We start from the raw sequence: 23,716 nt of genomic DNA on the forward strand, positions 1-23,716 counted from the left end.
AGAAGGAGGATGAGAGGTGACTTGATAGAGGTGTACAAGATAAGAGGCATAGATCGAGTGGACAGTCAGAGACCTTTTCCCCCAGGGCAACAATGGCTAACACAAGGGGCATAGTTTTAAGGTGATTGGAGGATAGTATTGGGGGGGGGGGAGGAGGAGAAGGATGCCGGGGCCAGTTGTTTTTTTAAAAAAAAAATCACAGTGGTGGGTGCATGGAACGCACCGCCGGCAGAGGTTGTGGGGGCAGATACATTAGGGACATTTAAGAGACTCTTAGACACATGAATGATAGAGAAATGAAGGGCTATGTGGGAGGGAAGGGTTAGATAGATCTTGGAGCAGGATAAAATCAGCACAACATCGTGGGCCGAAGGGCCTGTACTGTACTGTAACATTCTGTGAGACTAGGTCAAACAGATTAACGTTGCAGTTACAGGGTAATAATACTACTTTGCCTGTGTATGTGGTGCTAGTTGCAGGACATGCCCAAGAGGTCAGACTGTACTCCTCCACTAGTACAACATGATCTGCTGAGCATGTCCCACAGCCCTATCAGCAACGTGTAACAAGACAAAGCAGCATTAGCACTCTGCAACTGCCCCATTAACTCAGTCTCACCATATCACAGATATTCCTCTTGCTCTATCCATCCCTGCCACCACCTTCTCTGCAACTTAAAATAACCTTCTTTTCCATTTCTGACCTGACACAGTACTGTTTCCCTCTCCACAGATGCTGCCTGACCTGCTGAGTGTTTCCAGCATTTTCTGGTTTGATTCCTATCTGCCATTTGTTTAGATTTTCACTTAATGCTAAATTTCAAGGCTGTGCTACCTTAGCAGCAATTCAACCTGATTCAGGGCCCAGGAAGACAAAAAAAAACCAGGGTGTTGATTGCTGACAAATGACTTCTGCTGGAAAATGTGCATGCAAATATCCCAGAATAGAATTTGATGCTCCCAGAATCAAGTAGCTCAAACTAGTCTATTCCCACACAATAGATCATGCTTCCTCAAATCCAGAGCGATACTGAGAAAGAGGCAGAGAAAGTTAAGGGGGGGGGGGGGGGGAGGAAATGGATACAAAAAAAAGCCCCCTCTGCTTCTAAGGGCATGTTAGTCTTGTTATGTGGGATGGATGGCAAAGCAAAATAACAGGGCAACTAATAAACATTTTGTTTACAAAAAAAAAAGCCACAAATCACCGCTTGAGAATGACTTCTCCCAATGCAATAGTTGATGGTTGGGAGTTATATCACTGAAGTAATTGCGCCCTAATGAAGGGAAAAAAAAACAGCTGAATGAAACTTGGCATTGCCCAAATACAGACAGAAAATGCTCTTGCCACAAATGCTGCCTGACCTGAGTGTTTCCAGCATTTTCTGGTTTTATTTCAGATTTCCACCATCTATAGTTTTGACTTGCATTGACATTGCCCAAAAAACTTTAAACTGATAAATATAGTGTGAAAAACAAAGTGAAGTTTATTGTCATACAAACAAGTCCAGGTATGCACAGGTGCAATGAAAAACTTACTTGCAGCAGCATCACAGGCACATAGCATCAGATAAGCAGCATTCACAAGAAAAACCAAACATAAATTACACACAATTTTTGCAAGAACGGAATCAGAGCAAAACAAAGTCCATTTTAGTGCAAGGTGGTCATAATGTTGCCAAACTCCAGTGATTGGTGTTGTGCAGGTTGGTTCAAGAACAGAATAGTTGAAGGGAAGTAGCTGTTCCTGAACCTGGTGGTGTGGGACTTCAGGCTTCTGTACCTCCTGCCCGATGGGAGCTGTGAGAAGATGGCATGATTGCTCAGCCTGACTAATACCATGTTATAACCAATGCTGTTGGAACTGGCTCCTTTGGTAACCGTGAATAGTCATGTCATTTGTCACAATGAGAAAGTGCAAATTCTGTCACAAGAGTATTTCCAACCAGTGCAACATTCTTCTCATTAACAAACAGTTGTGCTGTCTCACTCCATAACTGGTACTCAGGAACACTCGGCACAACAGCAGCTAGAGATGCTGGCAAAGAATAGTAGCGCATGGAAAAAAAATAGTACGAGAAACAGTCAAACGTTTTTGCGCTCCTTGTTGATTCGGCAGAGAAGGGCTGATGGATGAGTGGACACAATGCAATACAAATAAAAATCTCATGTGCACCATCTGTGCATTCACTTCCCATCATTGTGGATGTCTGCCTCACGGAGGTGGTTTCTTCATTTAATTACATGCATTAATGACGTTGACAGTTCCTGATGATAAATCAGAGTATGCACTGTTCGATATATTAAACATTCTTGGTCTCCTGTGGCTCTGTTTACAAAGATTGGGAGATCATCCTTCTTCCTATAACTGTGTCACTCTTGGCCTTGGACAGTTTTCCTTTCTAGGTGTTTTTTTTGTTGCATGGTTTGCATTCCCTGTTTCTGCATCGATAGGGAGTCAGATTGTGGACCTGAATGTCTGCCAGCCACAGAAGTGACTGTGCTTGTCCATCCCTGGGGTTGCTGAACAGTTGGTGCGTATATGGTCTTGCTGTGCAGAAGAGGTGGGAATCATGCCTGGGTCAAAAAGGAATAGGAACAGGGGAATGAGAGCGAGGGCTCTGGTCATATTCATAATGTAGCTGTATACAGCATCTGTTATTGGGCAGCAGCACTGCCAGTATCTATTATTGTAGCAGTTTTGTTTTATAATTATATTGATGATTGGACAAATTTACTTGCCGTTATTGCTGTGGTTTACCTTCCTATTTTTGCCTAGGAGGTGCAAAGTCCAGGGCCAGAGGTGTACCTGTGTTAGCAGGGTACTAAGCAACTGAAAGTAGTACATGGATAAAGCCAGGAGTCTGATAGGTTGAGAAAGTGGCCAGAAGGCAGCATTTGGAATTTTTTTTGTAAAGACATCTGGTAACTTTATCATAAACTGAGGCAACTCAGCAGAGTTGTTTAGTTTTAGAGCAAGTACACAACCAATTCCCAAAAGTATTCATTCTCCACAACTGTTCCAAAAATGCACCCGATAAGCAGTCTTCATATTATTCGGTAAACATTTCTTGGGAGAAGATGAAAAAAAAACTTCCTGCTGATTGACAAAGTGTTTCCTGCTGCTTCATTTTAGTAGAACAGACTTGTTTTGGTGGAGACTTTAGAATGGGCAAACTGCTTCCAGTTGTTGCAATTAAATTTAATTACTTAGAGGAGAATGTTTATTAACTTCTGAACAGTTATAAATTCATTTTAGTCAGCAGTTCCAAAAAAATACAGCATACCCACTAAAAGTACTATTTTAAACAATTGATTGGGTTTTGTAGTTTAATTTTGTAATTTGTGGGTAACTAGTTTTTCTTCTAATTGGTAATGAGTGAAACTCCTTTTGAGAGGCAGCTTTGCTGAGGTATGCCAAGTGAAAGATTTATCAAAGATCCCCACCATCCAGGTCATGCCATCTTCTCACAGCTGCCATCGGGCAGGAGATACAGAAGCCTGAAGTCCCACACCACCAGGTTCAAGAACAGCTACTTCCCTTCAACCATTTGGTTCTTGAACCAACCTGCACAACCCTAATCACTACCTCAGTACTGCAACACGATAATCATTTTGTACTAAAATGGACTTCTGTATTTTTTTGTTCTAATTGTGTTCTTTCTTGTAAAAGAATTGTATAATCTGTTTTTCTTGTGAACACTACTTGCATGATGCTGTTGCAAGTAAAAGTTTTTCATTGCACCTATGCATACATGCACTTGTGCACATGACAATAAACTCTACTTTGACACAGGCAAAGGAGCTACTTCAACCACGCTGGATCTTCGGCAATGAAGTTCTCCTTATCCACAAATGAAAGAAGGTCCTTCAGAAATTTGTGGTATTCTTTCAAAAGCAACAAATGCTGGGATTCTGCATGTACTTCTACAAACTAAACACAAGCCATTTGCATCATATTCAAGAGCTGAAACTGGGGATTGAACCAATCAAGCACTGGCTCAGCAAATGGATGAACGCTGGAGGGGATGCAGTCATGTGGGCATGCTCCACCACATTCTGCAGTGCTGTTACTTGATTTGGGGGGGTGGGGCAGGAGAAAGAGGGGAGTACTGAAAGACATTTGAACCAGGAATGTTATAGGCATCACAATTGATTCAAACGCATCCCACTGTATACAGGTCTAGATGTGCACATTGCCATTTAACTGCACCTTAGTGATCTGCTGCCAGAATTCCTGCGTCTGCACACAGTCTGGCTCAGCTGGTTCCCTGGGTGGGAAGATTTAATGTACTCTGCACAGGAATAGGGACTCAAGCTCAGAAAAGGGAAGGTGGACGATGTACTGTTAACTAATTTTCATGTGGAATACTGAATATACAATACAGATCGCCAGAGATGCAACCTAGGAGGGGCCCGTACATTTGCAAGTTCTTTCCTGGAGAAAACAGTAACATTCTGACACTGTTCTGCTGGTGGTTACTACAGCATAGAAATTTCCTGAATGGAGTCGTCCAATCGAGGCATCACTTAAGCCTGGACTTTCAAGTTCAAATTTTAAGCCAATCAAACTAAATGGTAGCAAGAATCAATAGCTGTAAACCAATCCAGCTTCCTCGGTTTAATTACAGAAGATTCACGGAACCCTCAGTAGGAGTCAATTTTATTTTTAAGAAGTGTTAATGCTTCTCATTGCAATAGTGTGATTTCAGATGAAATAGATGTAGCTTCATTGAAAACAGTTACTATTTCAGCAGAGCAAGTACTAATGAAAGGCCAACTCCATTAGTATTTGGTCACTGAACTACCCCCAAGAGAGAAAAAAAAAGTCTCTGAATGGATTCTGGGCAAGAGGAATAGCACCGGCAGGAAGGTGAAGAGACCAGTCTGTATTCCAACACATTCTGAGCACTCACGTGTAATGAGAGGATGAGACAGTGACCACCCTCTGCTGAGAAAGGGGGCATCCCCCTTCCACCAGAGATTGAAACGTCTGGCATCGTCAATCACAGGCGCGCAAAAGGCTGACAGCAGTCCTTCATGTTCGGAGGGATTTTAAACTGCAACAAAATCCACGTGTTTTGTGTGGAAATGCAAGAACTCACACAAAGGGGAGTGAGAGAAAGCACGAGACAGGGCAAGTGTGCACACAACAATGGGCTCAGCAAATAGACTCCAATTGGCATGTCAAGTCCCATATTTCTGTGAAATAAAATATGTAACAACTACAACACAGGGAACATTGAATGTTTACAAAATATGCAATGTAGTTTCCCCAAACAACTGTCACACTGCAGAGAAGATTGTAAGGGCTGGTGTGGACACAAAGCTGCATATGGGTGGTACAACATGGGATCAGAGTGGCATGCCACAAAAGCTTTGTTGAACAATTGGTGCAAGGTGGCGGGATGTTTCCCACAAGTGTGAAGCATCCCAATGCCACGACTTATTTGAGAAAGGTTAGCTGGGGTTTCAAAAGTCAGACAACAATATAGTATCAGTATTGAAGCAAGCAAATCATTAACGAGCTGTCACACTGCCAACTAGATCAAACCATGACCGTGGCAGTAAATTGGCAGAGCAAACTTCACTGCTTAATGATGCTGTTGTACAAACATATACTCTTTGATACACATGAAACTTAATACTCATGGGTGGGGTGAGAAGAAATGAAATTGGGTGTGGTAGCTGATAGATTGCAGTTCTTCGTTTTCTATCTGCATGTCTCACTGCTACGAGTTAAACAATGAAAAGGGCCATGCTGGGTTTTAGTTATTCCAGTGATATCCTAAAAGTGGGTTACTTTTATACAAAGAGTTCAACCACAGTTCCACTTCCTCCAATTAACGGGATCACAGCCTGTGTCAGTGGACAAATGCTCAACAACTTTAACCCGAGATCCTTATTATTGCACATCACATCAGCCGGTGGTTTGCAGAAAAAGAGAAAGAACGCCATTCCTATCTGTCCATAGGAGTAGCATTTATACATTGCACCTTAATGGATACAGTCAATGGATTACTTTTGAAATGCAGTTGCTGCTAAGTTTGCAAATGTGGCAGATAAGTTGCACTAGGTAAGACCCCACAAACAGCAAATAAGCAACAAACAATTAGTCTGCTTGGGGTGGTGCTTGAGGGAAGAATGTTGGACAAGATGTCAGGGGAAAGCCCTTGCCCTTCTTCACAAGTAATAGAACCCCGAGTCATTGAACAAACAGGACCATTTTCAAACCATCTCATCTGACAGTGCAGCATTCCCTCAGGGATACACCGGAGCATCAGTCTGGATTAAACAGCTTAATTCTCTGCAATGGATCTCGACTCCACAGAACTTCAGATCTAGTGGCAAGCACAATTCCAAGCAAATCAAATGAAGACTTCAAAATAACACTGGATGCCTGCCATATGGATACAGAGACGAAATTGGACATCAAACACACCCCATCTAAACCATTAACAAATGTCACTGGGTGTGGTTATTTTAAACTTGGTATACTGCATTTGGTGTTCAGGATGTGGTTTCCTCTGCATTAGGGAAGCCAAACATGGGCCAGGCAACCAGTTTGTAGAACATCTCTGCTCAGTCTGCAAAGCTTCCCCTAGTTTCTAGTTGTCTGTCACTTTAATTCTCCATCCCCATCTGACCTGCTTTCAGCTTCCTACACAGTTACAATAGAAGCCCACGCAAGTTGGAGGAGCAGTTTCTTGTTGTCCAGCCCTCGGGACTCAACACCGAATTCAACAACTTTTCCAGTCCTGAATTTAGCTTTCCACCTCCGCTCCACCCAAATTCTCCTCCAGCTGAATGTGTTTTTAAAATGCTTTCTCAGCCTGCACCACTGTCAGTTGTGTCATTCAGTCTCTCCTGATCTGCAACCTGGCACAGACAACCTTGCTTCTGTACTCAAATGCTCTTGCTACAAAGGCCAACAGACCACTTACCTTAACTGATTGCTGCACCCACACCTGTTTCAGTGACTGGTGCACAAGGATATCCAGAAATCTCTGTACATCAGCACCTCCCAGTCTATCACCCTAGTCCTTTCCTTCCCCTACATTTTGTTCTCATTATCCCCTTCCCCCTTTCTCTGTAACAAAACTTATTTCCAATTCTTCCCAGCTCTTAAGAATCATGGTCTTTAAACATTCCTTCTGTTTCACACTCCCCAGCCGTTACCTGACCAGAGTATTTCCAGCCTTTTCCTCGATTTATTCCCGATTTCTGGCACTTGTCGTATTTTGCTTTTCTTTAGTTATTTGAATCCGCATTTAATATGTATTCTTCATGAGGTTTGGAGTCAGAGAACACCAAGAGGCCCTTCAGCCCACCACGTCCACGCCGGCCATCAAGTACCTACCTATCTACACTCATTCCATTTCCCAGCACTTGCCCTGTAGCCCTCTATGCCATGGATTTCAACTGCTCGTCTAGTATTTGTTGAACCTTATGAGAATTGAGAGTCAAAATAACTCAGCAATAAAGATTTTCTTGGAATTTAAAACAGAAAAATGCTGGAAACGCTCAGCAGGTCAGGCAGTATCTGTGGAAAGAGAAACAGTTAATGTTTCAGGTCCGAGAATTTTGTCAAGTAAATGCAAGTACATACAGCCCTTTGATCTCATTTAACCTTGGAATAGACTCACGACCATTCATGTGCCTGAGGTCCAATTTCCTGCCCCATCCCCAGAACTCTCCAAAAGATTCATTCAACAGCAAGTCACATACTCGTCAAGTTACACTGAAGTTACTTTGCAATTGGCAAACTCTGATGTCACACCAGTTGTTTCTGTTGCTTGGGCCTTCGATGGCTAGTTGTGACAAATACAAATTTGCCACCCTTACTCAAATCAGCTGGCAGGAAGACTTGGTTAAAAAAGATAATACACCCCACTACTGGGAACTCGCAATGTTGACACAGATCTCAGACAGCAGAAAAGCAGTGTTGACAGCCAGGCCACACAAGAAGCCACCAGAACTACACGTTGCAAACTGTAATTGAGACACACAACTGTTCTTGGGCTGAACAACAACACACGAGAAGGAATTCTCTACGTGAATAATTAAAATCAATTGCCATGGCTGCAAGTTAAACGTCACCAGTTGCATTTGTCATGTTTAAACTTGGCATTCATTTTAGGACCAAACACAATAAATGATTTTGCTTTGAATGGGTTACAAACTTCTGTAGATAACTCCAGAGACTGGACCTATCAGTTACACTTAAAGCTATTTTACATAAACATGCTCCATCTTAAGAGGGCTTATCAGCGTAGATGCTTGCTCTGTTAGGAGAGTCCAAACTAAGGCCGCTAGTCTCAGGATATGGGGTTACCCATTTAAGACTTAACACGAGGAAGAATTTCTTCTCAGAGGTTTGTGGATCTTTGGAAGTCTCTACTTCACAGAAATGTGGAGGCCGAGTAAATAAATTATTTAAGGGTGAGGCAGACCGATCTTTGGGCTACAGGGGAATCCAGGTTAATGGAGATCAGGCAGCAAAGTGGAACCAAGGGCATGATCAGCCATGATCTTATTGAATAGCAGAGTGCGAAAAAGGGCCACTTCCAGTTTCCTACGTCCTTTGTTCTTACAACAGCTCAATATTATTGCAGAATAGCTACCTGGCCAGTAGCACAATGGGCTTGAAGCAAACCACCAAAGCCCTGGTTAGACCGCAAACAGCTCTGGGCACCAAGGATACACTGGGGTTGGAGGGATTGCAGATTGGATTTATCAGAATCCCACCCAGACTCCCAAGGGTTAAATTACAATTAAGATTTCACAAACTAGGTTTGATGCTCCTGGAACTTAGTATGGAACATCGAACAGCACAGCACAGGAAAAGGCCCTTTGGCCCACCATGTCTGTGCTGAACACGATGCCAAATTAACCAAATCCCTTCTGCCTGCATATGGTCCATATCCCTCCATTTTCATGTGTCTATCTAAAAGCCTCTTAAATGCCTCTATCGTATCTGCCTCCACCACCACCCCTGGCAGCCCATCCCAGGCACCCACCACTGTGTAGAAAGAACTTGCCCCGCACATCTCCTTTAAACTTTCACTTTAAAGCTATGCCCTCAGGTATTAGACATTTTGACCCTGGGCTAAAGATACTGGCTGTCTACCCTATCTATGCCCCACATAATTTTATAAACTTCTATCAGGTCTCCCCTCAGTCTCCGACACTCCAGAAGAAACAATCCAAGTTTGTCCAACCTACACTCCTACAACCTACATTATGGGATGACTTACCTTAAGTCTTCGAGAGGGGGAAAACAATTGGATAAGCAAGGAGAATATGTCAAATGGCAGGGGACTTGGAGGTCATCGTTGAAAAGTCAGAGCAAGGCCTTTTAATAGCAAGGTAAGGAAACCACCACACGCACAGGGTAGAAGCAATTTGAAGCCTTCTTCTGCAGACAGCCAGGTGAATTGTTATATTGAACCAAAAGAATAAGGGATCTGCGACAATGGCCGGTGTATGGAGATAGATCACAGATCAGCGAGGATCTCACTGAATGGAAAGTTACTCCAGGAGGCAAATAGGAACAGGCCACACGGTACCAGTTAACCATTTCTCCACTGCAAGTAATTCTGCTTCCTTTAATGATGAGAGATCATTAGGACCAGTGTAGAATGAAGCCACTGTTGATGAGGACTGCAGGTTAGGACACAAAGGTGGCAACTGTCGTCAAAAAAGGTATTACCAAGGATGGAGTCTGGCCATTTATCTGCTTCCACTTACCGTATGATTGCTTTTGTCACATTAATGGCCAAACGATCCATTTTGCTTAAATGGAAGGATCCAATACCCCCTACCACTTTTCAATGGTTCTCTCAAACTATATCATGCTTAAACTTGGAAAAAATTTAGGAGTGGTACTGTTGATCCTTCACTTAAATTTGAAGATATTTGGAGTCCATTTATTCAATATTTTCCACATGATATAGATCCCTTTTCAATTTAGAGGAACGGAGTTGACGACATAATATTGCTCTGTTTCTACTGAGAAGTTTCAGTCCGGTCTTTTTTTGAAATTTTCTTTTTAGTTTGGTTTGTTATATTATTTACAAATTTTTATTGATTTGGGGATTTTTTCTCTTTTATATACACAATAAATCTTTTTCTTTCCTTTCTTTTATATTATATTCATCTACTAAGAGATCGTGAGATCTAAAGATTTTTTTTATATTTTATTATTCTTTACGATTATCTATGCCATGATTGTTCTCTTGATCTCTTTGTATTACATGTACAAGCATCGATGTTATATATTAATCTGTATTAATTTGGAAACTAATAAAAAGATTGAAAAAGAAAGAAAAAAGGCCTCAGAAATTACAAAGTATTAATTCATAGTCAGGAAAATGCACATCACATCGGATGCTATCAGTGTGGCTGAAAGCACAGATGGGGACTGTGTAATCATCAGTTGGCCGAGTTACTAGTGTTGCAGGAATTCTGTATTTAAAGATTTCATGGATTTGTTGGCTTACTTTGTGCCTATTGCTCAAAAAGTTCTGTGTATCTTCTGCAGTAAATGTACTCCAATCTTGGGCAGATAGTGCTTTTGGAAGACAGGGAATGCAGTGACATTTTCCAGGAAGTTCCTCCCTGCGAATATTTGGGGATGGGGGAGGGGGGGGGTGATGGTGGGAAGGTGGAGAAGGGAAATGGAGAAAGAATCTTTGCAGGAAGTTTTTGTGCATGTTGATATTTATGGGGAGGGTGATACCACTAACTGTTGCAGGAGATTCCTGAAAGAGTGAGCAGCAGGGCCTAGTTCTCAAATCTACTGGAAAATCTTCTCCTGGGTAAGTAAATTAGCATGTGTAAACAAGCCAGTGGTCAAAATCCACCTGGATTTTCATCCAGTCTCATAAAGAGGTCTGTTGAGCTTTAATCCCTTTAAGTAAGTACAACATTAGTGTAAAATAGCCAGCTATACTGAAGACTAGCAAACAACAACAGAACTCATGCTGCAGTTGTAGAAGCCGTTGGCAAGGCTGACCTTGGAATATTATGTCCAATTTTGGTCACCCTACTATAGGAAAGATGATATTATGCGTAAAGAGTGCAGAAAAGACTAACGGGGATGTTGTCAGGATTCAAGGGACTGGGTTATAGGGAGAGGTTGGGCAGGCTAGGAATTTATTCACTGGAGTGCAGGAGACTGAGGGGTGATGTTATAGGGGTGCATAAAATCAGAAGGGGCACACAGCCTCCCCCCCACCCCCACCCCAAGGGTTTGTGGAATCAAGAACGAGGGCATGGGTGTGTGTGGGTGTGTGTGGGTGGGGGGGGGGGAAAAGAGAATATTTAATAGGGACCAGAGAGGCTACTTTTTTTTTTAAAACTTACGTGGATCCAGCTGCCAGAGGAAGTGGGTGAGGCAGGTACATTAACAATGTTTAAAAGATACTTGGACGGGTATGTGGATGGGAAAGGTTGAGAGGGACATGGGCCAAATGGGATGTGCTTGGATGGGCACCCTGGTCGGCATGGGCCAGTTGGGCCAAAGGAGCTGTTACTGCGCTGTATGACGAACTGGAATGCACTGCCCCATCGGCTGGCGGAGGCAGGTACTCTCACCACATTTGAGAAGTATCTGGATGAGCACTTGAATTGCAAAGACATAGAAGGCTGCAGACCAAGTGCTAGTAAATGGAATTAGTACAGATAGGTACTTGATGGTTGACATGGAGAGGGTGGGACCAAGGGCCCGCTTCTGTGCTAGGAGATATCAGAGAGCAGCAATGAGCGGAACAGACTCTGGCGGTGGTGCGGACGTTGGAGATCAGTGGAGTTCCACAAGGATCTATCCTGGTTGACCAACCGATTGCAATGTTCATTATCGATAGTGGAGGTGACTCTTGGATTGTATGGCCAGACGGTAGTGTGGGAAGATAATACGATGCAATAAAATAATCTACACTGGAACCAAAAACATGAAACACAAATTGTATGTGATCATTGACCTTCAAAGAGCAGTCTGAAGCCACTGTGATTCTGCTGATTGAGACCTGTGCTGGCTCAAAGATATCAGAATATTAGTTAAAACAGATCTGCACAATACAAATCAAAACACTGGTTTCCAGAAATCAAACAGAAAATGCTGGTAGAGTCAGAGTCATGCAGCACAGACCCAGGCCCTTTAGCCGAACTCATCCATGCTGACCAAGATGTCTGTCTGAGCTAATTCCACTCATCTACGTTTAGCCCATATGCCAAAGCATCCGAGTTAGTTTTAGAGCAACTATCTTTCTCCAGAGGTGCACCCAGATACACTAAACTGCATGCAGTTGCCAGCAGTTCACCCACCGATATTGATGCACTACGAGACATCCAGACACAAACAATCAGGAGAATTCTAGCACGTGCCGCTCCACTTGTTCTGCACATTTAGCACACGAGGATTTTCTGCCCGGGACCAATGACCAACAGGGAAAAAAAAAGCACAAAGTTGTCAATGTTGGTCAAGTAACATTTCAGGTTTAGGAAGGAGACCACATGGAAGAGATGGTGGTGTAGTCTTTGGTTGGCTGTACTGCTAACGAGTTTCTAAATAAATTCCTGTCAGTTTTGAACTGACAGAATGCTCACTGGACATCTATAATCAGCATTCTGGAACTGTAGTTAAATACATTCAGAGACGAGAATGAAATATAACCAGTGCCTCCCCTTACACAGCTCCAAGGAGGAGTATTTTATATAATTTTCCTTTTTCAACATACTTTTGGATCGGGGAAGTTAGGTCGAGAGCAAAATTCCACATTTTGTTTTTGGGAGTTTCACTCAAGATTCTTCACCTCCCTTGCGAAATTAGTTATGGGCAGTGCATATGGTTTTCTTTGTGTGGGAATGTCAATTTTATTTTGTTGTGAAGTTGACAGGATAAAGAGATCTGAATAACTCCCATGAATCCTAAATTAGGATTGCTTACAATACGGACTTTTGAAGTCGCATAATCCTTCCAAATTCTAATTATAAATCATCTTTGAAGACACTAATGCTTATTAAAATCAATTACATTTTATAAGCCAATTCAAAATTAGTACCAACCGTATCAGTTCATACTGTTTCACATTTGCATTAGTTAATTATTCAATTATGTGTTTTAGAACCATGCATAGTTAAATTAGCGAATGGTTTCCATCATTGTTAAATACAACACCCTTAGACTAATCCAGACTATTTAATACCCTTTAAATGCAGAATCAAACTCAACTGACAGAAGAATCAATTTCAATCACAGTTTCTATGAAGAATAATTCTGAAGAGGAAGCAGATTGACAATGCTGCTTTATTGTTGAAACAGAAACAATATTCCACAAAGGTATGGTGTAATGCCAGACAGAGATGCCCTTCTCACATGGAACTCAAAAAAGGCTTGGAGTAAGGGGACCTTTCTAACTGGTAAAGCCTGTCAACCAAATTGATTACAGCAGCTAAGATTCTCTGCCACTGCATTCACAAGAATTTTTTAAAAAGTCTACTTAGACATGGAAATTTGAATCAGGAAATAACTGAATTATTCAAAACTATTGAGAATTTCACTGCATGAACCATATAGTTATTGTCACGCGGGAAGAGGCAAACCAATCTTTAAGACTATCAAACTCTATGAAATAGGAATCCTTCCAAATTTATTCCATTACAATGATGAAATCTGGTATTTCTAACTGCAAACTTTATTCTTTAATGCTTAGCATGACACAGGACCACAGCTTTATGTCTGTCACTTCATTCCAAATTAAAGACCGTTAGTACTTTACCAGGGTCTTTAATTTGGCGTGAAGGGCTTTTAAGTATCTGGCAGAGACGTTTCATGCTAGGTTCTTCAGTCTCTTTTTCAGAAAACAATGTTTGGTATCTGCAATAACATGTGGTTAGAGGAGTCTAAAGCTTGGGGGCCATAAATCCAGGATAGTCACTCATAAATCCAATAAACTGTTCAGAAAACCTTGTTTATCCACGAGTGGTTAGAATGAGCAACGTGCTACCACAAGATGTGGCTGTGGTGAATAGCAGGCATACATTAGAAAGGGAGCTAAATATCCAAGTCTGTTGTGATTCCAACAGTACGTCTTAAGTTTCACATCCAACAAGAGAAAAATCAGAACCAAACTTCTTCAGCAAACAGGAAATGAAAATCAATTGAGTTTGGAATAGCCAGGAATTAAAAGAAAATGCAAGTCAGCAATTACAACCAACAGAAAATAAAAGGCAATAAAATTGAGCAAGTAAAAAAAAAGGATAACAATACAGCACAGGAGCAAACAAAGGAACTGGCTGAATGTACCAACATTTTCTGTGTTACAGGTTCCTAGCGATGTCTCGGCAAAACGTTTGAGTTCAAGCTCTTATTTTCCTCAAAGTCATTACCCTTGGTTAAAAAAATTAAATTAAAATTGTGGCCTCGAGCCAACATTCAATGCAAGGATGTGAAGTGAATAATACAAGATCTGACAAGTGGTGTGCCACAGAGATCAGTGCTGGGGACTCAATGTTTTTTTTTGAAAATAATTTATATGAAGGACTTGGATCAAGGGGCTGAAGGCACAGTTGTTAAATTTGCTCACGAGACAAAGATAGGTAGGAAAGTAAATTGCAAGGAGGACACAATGAGGCCACAAAGGGACTTGGATGGTTTCAGTGGGAAAAGATCTGGTGAATGGAGAATAATGTGGGAAGATGTGAAATTGTCTATTCTGGCAGGATAAATTAAAAACATTTTATTTAAATGATGACAGACTGCAGAGCTCCGATATGTAGAGGGATCTGGATGTCCCAGTGCACGATTTACAAAAGACTAGTAAATTGGTTTATTATTGTCACATGTACCGAGGTACAGCGAAAAAGCTGTTTTACGCGGAATCCATACAGATCAGTGCATAGAGGTAGCACAAGGGAAAAACAATAACAGAATACAGAATAGAGTGTTATAGTTACAGAGAAAGTGCAGTGCAGACAGACAATAAGGTGCAAGGTCATAACGAGGTAGATTGTGAGGTCAAGAGTCCATCGTATCGTACTAGGGGACCATTCAGTAGTCTTATAACGGCAGGATAGAAGCTGTCCTTGAGCCTGGTGGTACATGCTTTCAGGCTTTTGTATCTTCTGCCTGATGCTGAGGGCTGGGGAAGGAGAGGGAAGAAGGGAGAATGTCCAGAGTGGGAAGGGTCTTAAATAATTAGGAAAACTAACAGAACGTTATTTATTGTGAATGGAACCAAATACAGAAGTAGGGAGATGATGCTCCTGTTATATTGGTATTGAGTCATTATTATCACATGTACTAAGATACAATGAAAAAACTTTTGTTTTGCGTGCCATTCAGACAGATCATGCCAATACACGAGTGCACTGAGGTGGTAAAAAGAAAACAGAATATAGCGTTACAGTTACAGAGAAAGTGCATTGCAGGTAGACAATAAGATGCAAGGGCCACAACCAGGTAGATTGCGAGGTCAAGAGTTCATCTTTTAGTGTACGCGAGGTCCATTCAGGAGGCTGATGACAGAGAAGGCACCAGTGAGATCACACCTGAAGTACTTGGTTTCCTTGTTCATGGAAGGGTACGAGTGTGTTGGAAGCAGTCCAGAGAAGATTTTGCAGATGAATACCTGGATTGCCTCACAAGATCAGGATAGACAGGCTAAGCTCGCATCCGCTGGAGTTCACAAGAGAGAGAGGACTTGATTGAAGCATTTAAGACCCTGAAGGGTCCTGATAAGGTGAATGCTGAGAGGTTGTTTCCTCTTGTGGTCACTGTGTAAAATTCAGGGGCTGCCCATTTAATGCAGAGGAGGGAAAGTTTTTTTCTCTCGGGGTGGGGTGGTTGGTGTTGGGGGTTGAGAGTCTTTGGAACTCTCTTCCTCAAAGGGCAACAGGGACTTCAAGGCAGAGGGAGAGAGATTCTTGATAAGCGAGGGAGTGAAAAGTGACGGGGGTAGATTAGAACGTGGAGTTGAGCTTACAATCAGTGTGGCAGAGCAGGCTCAAGGGGCTGAGTGGCCTCCTCCTGCTCTGAATTCATATATACCCATGTTAAACTTCTTGTGTGCAATGTTGCCTGGGCCTGTCAGACAGGAGAAAAGAGGGAGATGCACACACACACACAGAGCACCTAAGACCTTGTCCATACCCCTATCTCTCCGACAGGGTCTTTATTTCACTAACTCCTTAACTTAACTGTTTTCTATTAGTAAAACATAAAACATTGGGCTTTTGAGCCAACTTTCCAAGAGGAAGAAAACAAAACATGTGGCACTCTATTCAAGCTGTTGTTTACACCAGGTTGCAGGCTGACAAATGAAGCATTAAACCATGACAAATTTCCAAGTGGAATCTTTTCATGCTGTAATATATTCTAAATATTACAAGTATTTCACTCACTTGGACTGAATTTGAAGGGAACAATTGCATATACATAAATATTACAAAATGGGTTTATGCAACTCCAATCGGTGCAAAGAATCTAAACATTTTCTTCACTACCTCTGGGAGGTTTAAATCTAAAATGGGAGCTGTGCATCATCCACTTTGCAACATCTGCAAACTATTAGCCACCTGTTACATTGCTCACATTATTGACATTAGTTTTGTCCATCTGGTCCATCCCTTGCACTAGCCACACAGTCTCCCCCGTCACCAACACTACCCAAATAATCAGTCCCTTCATTTGAGCCATTATATAGATTACAAGCTCACACACTCATCCTTGTAGCACTCCACTTGTTACATCCTGCCAATGACCTGTTTGTTGCCAATCGTTCCCGTCCATTTAGGAAACCCAATCCCCAGTAATCTATTACACCAAATCCCATGGGCCCTAACTGTAAGATAAACTTGTGTAGCACCTTGTCAAATGCTTTTTGAAAATCCAGGTATTCTACGTTCACTGATTGCCTCTGTCTACTTACAACCACAAAAAACAAAAACTGGTCAAACACAATTGTTCCTTTTCAAAAATCCATACCACTCTGCCCCCATCATATTGTAATTTTCTAACTGCCCCATATTAAACATCCCTAAATATTGATTCTAGTATTTTCCCCAATGTCAGGGTAGCTAACTGGTCAATAGTTCTGACTTTCCTCTCTCCCTCCTTTCTTGAATCGCAGGGGTGTAATTCTTCCCTTTGGAGACTATTCCACAACCTAGGAAATTCTGGAAGATCAAAGCCAATACACCCACGATTTCCATTATCAACTTTAAAAGAGGATCCAGGAATTTGTTGGCTTTTAGCCCTATGAATTTCTCCAGGACTTGCATTTTTTAAAAAAAAGCTAATTCTAGTTTCTTTAAGTTCCTCAGTCCCACTGGACCCTTGAGTCCAGACCATCAGTAATAGTGTTTTGTGTTCTGCACTGCGAAGACAGATACCAAGTATTTGTTGCTGCCGTTCCCTTTGTCTCCATTATAATTTCTCCTGATTGGAAGGGCTTATTTGTAATGTTTACTTTTGTCGCTATAGAGAAGTTCCTCTAAAATTTATGACTCTTACTATTCTATTTCCCTTCTTTGAATTTCTTGGCTGTTCTCTGTTGATTTCAAATATCTTCTTGGGTTTATTACTCTTTTTGGCAGCTTCCTGAGCAGCAGCCTCCTTTAATCTAACACAATGTTTAACCTGTTAGTCATGGAGGTGGAAAGAAGAAAGAAAAAAATAACTTTTCTCATGACCCCACCATCAGGGCATGTCCATTTGCTGCAAATTACCAGTGATCTTTAAATGCTTGCCATTGCTTGTCTATACTCGCATTTCAATCTAGTTTACCTCAGCCATTCACCATCTATACTCATACAGTTTGCTCTGTTCACTTTGAAGACCCTGGTTTTGGACAATCACGTCACAAACTGAAAACAAAAATCCTATGATTCCCTTGAGCCATTACTGCAAGATTCATTCACTGATCTTATCCTATTTCGCAATAGGAAGTCTAAAATATTCTGCTCTTTAGTCAGTTTCCCGACATACTGATATAGAAAATAATGTGGTGTTGTCAGAAAACGGTACATCCAGGCCTAGATCCTGCATTACTCAGTAAATGAAAATTTCAAAAACAAAACCTGCAAACGCTGGAAATGTGAAACAGAAAGTGCCAGAAACACTCAGCAGATCAGGCAGCATCAGCGGAATGAGAAACAGTTAACGTTTCAGGTCAAAGACCCTTCATGAGAACTTTGTCAGAGTTCAACCCGAAACGTTGACTGTTTCTCTGTTTCTCTCTCTCTCTCTCTCTCCCCCCCCCCCGCAGATGCTGCCTGACCTGCTGAGTGTTTCTGTATTACTGGCTCTGGCTTTCCCCACCATATTCGATATAACGCCATTTGCGCCCATTGCAATCCTACAATCCCAGAATGAAAACTATAACGCCAAAATACAATCAGCGCCAAACAGTAGGGCTGAGAAAAACGGAATTAGGTTTAAAGACACCAATTAGACGCAATACATCGCCTGCACCTAGTCGCAACAGGGCTGGGTGATTGATGCCAGAACAGTGTGTGACAGAACAAGGTGGCGCCCACCACACGGCGCCGGGCTGCCCGTCCACAAGGACAGCTCGGGGGAGGAGAGCCCCTCCAAACTTACCGGTTCCATCCCTGCGCCTCCGACGACTCGAATCACCGTTCCCTCCGATTATTATCATTAACTCTTCTCCGGACTCTCAAGTTCTGTATCCCATCCACATCTCCGTGCTTCCGGTCCGCGCCCGCTAAACAACAAGCCGGCAGACCAGGAGGAAAGATGGGCGCAGCCTGGCGTTGGGCTGCCCCTGTATCCGGCAGCGCCACCTGTAGGCTCAAACGTCCAGGCCAGAGTCTCAGCTGCGGTATCCACTCACACTGGCGATCCCGGGTGTTCAGCGGGTTTGCTGACCTTCCTCCTGCGCTAACGGGATGCACTAAATACCAAAATCAGACCAGCGTTCAATGAAAGCAACGTGAGAGATTATGATGTTCACAGATTGGGAGAAGCAGAAGTCAGAAATGAGGTTTGAGAATGTATTCAGGAAAAATTTCTGCAACATTGATAAGGAATATTAGATTTCGTGCTGAGTTTTGCACCAGTTATAAGTTGCAAGTAGTAACCACAATAAGATCGATTTGACGTTAAATTTGAGAGGCAACCAATGAGACATAAAATATCCATCGGCAATTGAGCTCCATTGTTGACGGTTAAATCCACAAACAGTACAAGTATTCAATTATATTAGCACACTGCTACACAAATACTACAATTGCGTGCTTAGGCAACCAGTGGGCGAATGAGACACTTTTTAGAAAACTATAAGAGGCTTACACCCATTCAAAGACAAGTAGAAAACCAGCAACTAGGATAACTATTTAAAAAAAGAGAAACAAAACAAAAACACAACGGGCTAATATAACAAAGGAAAACTCCAGCAGATAGAGCAAGCCAATAATTTAACCTAAGGATTGAAATGAGCTAAACGGGCGCTACAATAAGTGGTATGAAATTGTTTTATAAATATTGAAATTAGATTATTTCCTTTATTGTTCCAGCGCTTTTCTCAAGGCTACCCGATCTTTCACGGTATAACAACAAAAGTTTTACACGGCCGGAATAATTCTCACCATTTACGTAATTTCCCTCTCGTGGAATTTATCGCAGAGAAAATGCATGAATTTCTCAGAAGAGAGCGGGAGTTGCAAGGAAATATATATAGACACGTTTCTTTTTTAACTGTTCCCATTTTATATGACACCTACTATATCCACCAGGTATCCCAAAGTTTGCAGCAATTTGAACAAAGTCCCAATAAATACCAATGAGATAAATAACCAGCAACAAACAAGGTCCTGATGCAAACTTTGCATCGTACGAAAAACATCGACAATTCCTTTGCCTCCACAGATGCTGCTCGACACGCAGAGTTCCTCCACCAATTTGGTTTTTGCTCCAGATTCCAGCATGGGCAGTCTCTGTAACCAGTTGGAAATTTTGAAATAATTATTTTTCCCTAATCTACCCTACCACAGACCCTGTTTTTTGCCTACTCCTTTCCTGCATCTTAAAAATGTTTTTATCCAATTACTTCCAGATCTGATGAAAGGTTTTTGGTTTGACTTTAATTATTATTCTCTCCACATATGCTGCTTAGCTTGCTGAGTTCTTGCATTCACAGTGTTGGGTTTGTGAGAATATTGAAATCTTTAAGGGTGGCATACTGCTACCTCCTAACTCCAGAGACCTGGGTTCAATCCTGACCTCCAGTGCTGTCCATGTGGAGTTTGCACATTCTCCCTGTGACTGTGTGGGTTTGCCCTGGGTGCTCCGGTTTCCTCCCACATCCCAAAGATGTGTGGGTTGGTAGGTTAATTGCCTGCTGTAAATTGCCCCCAGTGTGTAGAGGAGGAGTAGAATCTAGGGGGAGTTGATGAGAATGTGAGAGAGGTAACAGTGAAAATTAGTGAGAAATTGTAACTCAATGGGCTGCAAGGCCTCCTCTATTGGAAGGAAAATGGAAAAAAAATGAATAGTTTTATCTTCTCTGCTATTTTTATGAAAACAAAATCCAGTCCATTTTAGATGCCAGTCCTGCAGCTAACAGTTAAACAATTGACCCTTGCAGTCATGTTTTTAAGGACCAGGAGGAAGGCAGTGTAGGTTTTTTTTCCTCTGTGAGCACATCGGTACGTGCAGAGAGCTGTAAAGTGCTATCCTGTTATGATTTCCATTCAGCTGATAGTGGTAGTGGAGTCAAATCCTAAGCTGCTCAGGAGGCAGACTTCAGCTGACAAGTATTTTAAGTGGGGATGAATAATTTAGCAAAGTTTAATAATTTTCTACTAAGTTTTGTTAGAAACCCTACTTCCAGGATTAAGCACCTCGATTCGGGAGAGATTAAAAAGGTGACCAAAAAGATATTTTAAGGGATTTCATTAGTTCATTGTTTATCAGCATCTTTTGTTGAATCTGCACTCTGGATGAATTGCTTTTGTACATCCATGGTAGTTTTCCATTGAAAGTTTAACTGCTTACTTTTTCTGCATTCAATTATGATGTTAACATTTCGCTACCACATTGCAACTTGCATTTCAATCACACAAATAGAGTCACTGAGTTGCACAGCATAGAAATTGGCCCTTCGGCCCATTGAATCTATGCCAACCATCATGCCTACCTATACTCATCCCATTTGCCTGCATTAATTCCATATCCCTCTATGCCTTGCTCATTCAAATACCTATACAGATGCCTCTTCAATGTTGCTACTGATCCTGCCTCCACCACCTTCTCTGGCAGACACAAGAGACTGCAGATGCTGGGATCTGGAGCAAAAAAACAGCTGCTGGAGGAACTCAGCATCTGTGGAGGTAAAGGGATGGTTGACATTTCGGGTCGAGAACCCTGCATCAGGACTAAGAGTGTAAAGGGGAGATGGCCAGTATAGAGAGGTGAGGGGGAGGTGTGAGTCAAGAACTGGTAACTAATAGGTGGACCCAGGTGAGGAGGGGTGATCATTGCAGATACTAACTACTTTCTGTGTGAAAAATATACCCCGCAGATCCCCTTTAAGCTTCCTCCCTTAACCTTAAACCTATGCCCTCTGGTTTTAGACACCCCTACCATGGGAAACAGACCTTGGCTATCTACACCTCTCATAAGTTTATAAAACCTCGAAGGCTACCTCTCAGCTTCCTTTATTCCGGGGAAGACAGTCCCAGCCTATCCAGTCTCTTCTTTTAACTCAAGCCTTCCAATCCAGGCAACATCCTCGTGAATCTTTTCTGCATTCTCTCTAATCATTTGTTCCAAAGCACTTTGGAACCACTGAAGCCAGTGTATTGCAGGAATCATGGCAGTGAATATATACACATCAAAATCCCACAAACTGTAGCGTGATCTGGTTTAGTGGTGCGAGGTTGCGGCCCCAGGCTACAGGGAAGAATTCCCTTGCTCTGCTTCAAATTCATGCATGGGATCTTTTAACTCCACCTTAGTGGGCGCAATAGGGGTTAACATCTTCTCCAAATGACGGCATCTCCAACAGTGCTGTGCTCTCTTAATACCACACTGGAGCATCAGCCTGAATTTTTGTGTTTGGATTGTTGAAGTTGCACTTGTGCACGTGGCGGAACCTACACACGGTAGTGTAGCAGTTAGCGTAACACTATTACAGTGCCAGCGACCCGGGTTCAATTCCCGCCGCTATCTGTAAGGAGTTTGTACGTTCTCCTCTGGGTGCTCCGGTTTCCTCCCACATTCCAAAGATGTACGGGTTAGGAAGTTGTGGGCGTGCTATGTTGGTGCCAGAAGCGTGACGACACTTGCAGGCTGCCCCAGAACACTACGCAAAAGATGCATTTCACTGTGTTGAGATATACAGTACGTACAACTAGTAAAGAAATCTTTTCTTATCTTACATTTACACTCAAGGCCAGAGTGCTACCAGCTAAGCCATAGCTGGCGTAAAAGGTGCAAGTGCGATACAAAATTTTAGCAAGTCCACATGCAAAACATCCGCAAGATTTATGCAAATGGACACGTCCTCCTATATTGCTTACGCTGAACTGATGTACTCTGACTATATGATGAATGGAATGTTTCAGGATAACAAATAGACTTTCAGCATGGTCAGCAGGAAAACAGGGAATTGTCCTTCATATATGCAGAATTTGATATTTCATTAGAGCCCTTGTTCCCAGGCCTCTTTCTTGAATCCCTCAACTTATTGGTTTGTGGAATAGTTCCTGGTGCTGTTTAGAAGTAGTCTGAGGGGTTGTTACATTTACTACATTGATAATTGCGCTGTTTTGAGGGTGGGTTAAAATATTTGCTCCACTGACTCCTATTCAGCCAGTCATAAACCGGTGGGGAACATCATGCCCCACATCTAAGCACATGCATCGCATCGTTGAAGAACATGCAGCAACTCTTTTGAACGCAACCACCTCTGCGTCAATGTCTCCTTAAGTTTGGAGCAGTGGCAATGGTAATTATTTAATCTACTCATTTCTAACAGATTTGATTTATTTGGGAGTTTTCTTTCTACTTAGCAGATGGTGTTTTCCTCCTTTTCAACTGTGATTTGTTGTGGTTTCCTGAAATATGAAATTTGCCTAAAGGCAGAAAAGATGCTTGTCAGATGGAGAAAATCAACAGTGGGTGAACTTAATATATTAATTGTTCCCCAGTGTTACTGTAACTCAGAGGCTGCTGTTTTAAAATCAATTATGACTGCAAACTTAGGGTTTTAAATCACACTGCCGATATTCCTCACTGCTGATTTGTATAGAATTTGATCCGAGAGTAAATTTGATATCAGTTGCAGAAAATATAGGTGTGGCAGATGTTGGATTTCCTTTGAAATATATGAAATTCACAATACTAAGGTGAAGCCGTGTACCTTTTAAGACCAAAGTTTAATTGCTGTTAAAGAAATACTTAAGATATGCAATTAATTGCTTATCTGGCTACAAGTCACAATCAAGTCTGTAATTTTTAGTACATTCAGAGGTAAAGGACATTAGATTTAATTGTATAGAAATACATGCTCTCCAATTCTAATTGGACAGCTTTGAGCAAAAGCAAATTGCTGGAGGAGCTCAGCAGGTCAAGCAGCATCAGTGGGAGGGAATTGTTAACATTTCAGATCAGTCTTGAGGATGGGTTAATAAAATTGTTTTACTGGAGGGGAACACCATACCTGACATCTCAGCACATGCATCACATTGCTGAG

General features: G+C 42.0%; 1 protein-coding gene across 3 annotated transcripts in view; it reads right to left on the minus strand.

Annotated features, from left to right (window-relative positions):
• LOC127566989 (5'-AMP-activated protein kinase subunit gamma-1-like) overlaps nucleotides 1-18,760 on the minus strand; it is a 64,232-nt gene extending 45,472 nt beyond the window's left edge. The window contains exon 1 of one of the 3 annotated variants that reach the window (XM_052009577.1): nucleotides 18,601-18,760. In XM_052009577.1, the coding sequence (XP_051865537.1) occupies nucleotides 18,601-18,609 (9 nt within the window). In that variant the 5' untranslated portion in view covers nucleotides 18,610-18,760. The remainder of the gene's footprint in view (nucleotides 1-18,600) is intronic. The other 2 variants (XM_052009576.1, XM_052009578.1) reach the window with 2 other exon arrangements.
• Between the last annotated feature and the right edge of the window lie 4,956 nt (nucleotides 18,761-23,716).

This window comes from Pristis pectinata, chromosome X (genome assembly GCF_009764475.1).
Source record: "Pristis pectinata isolate sPriPec2 chromosome X, sPriPec2.1.pri, whole genome shotgun sequence".
Taxonomy (NCBI): Eukaryota; Metazoa; Chordata; class Chondrichthyes; order Rhinopristiformes; family Pristidae; genus Pristis; species Pristis pectinata.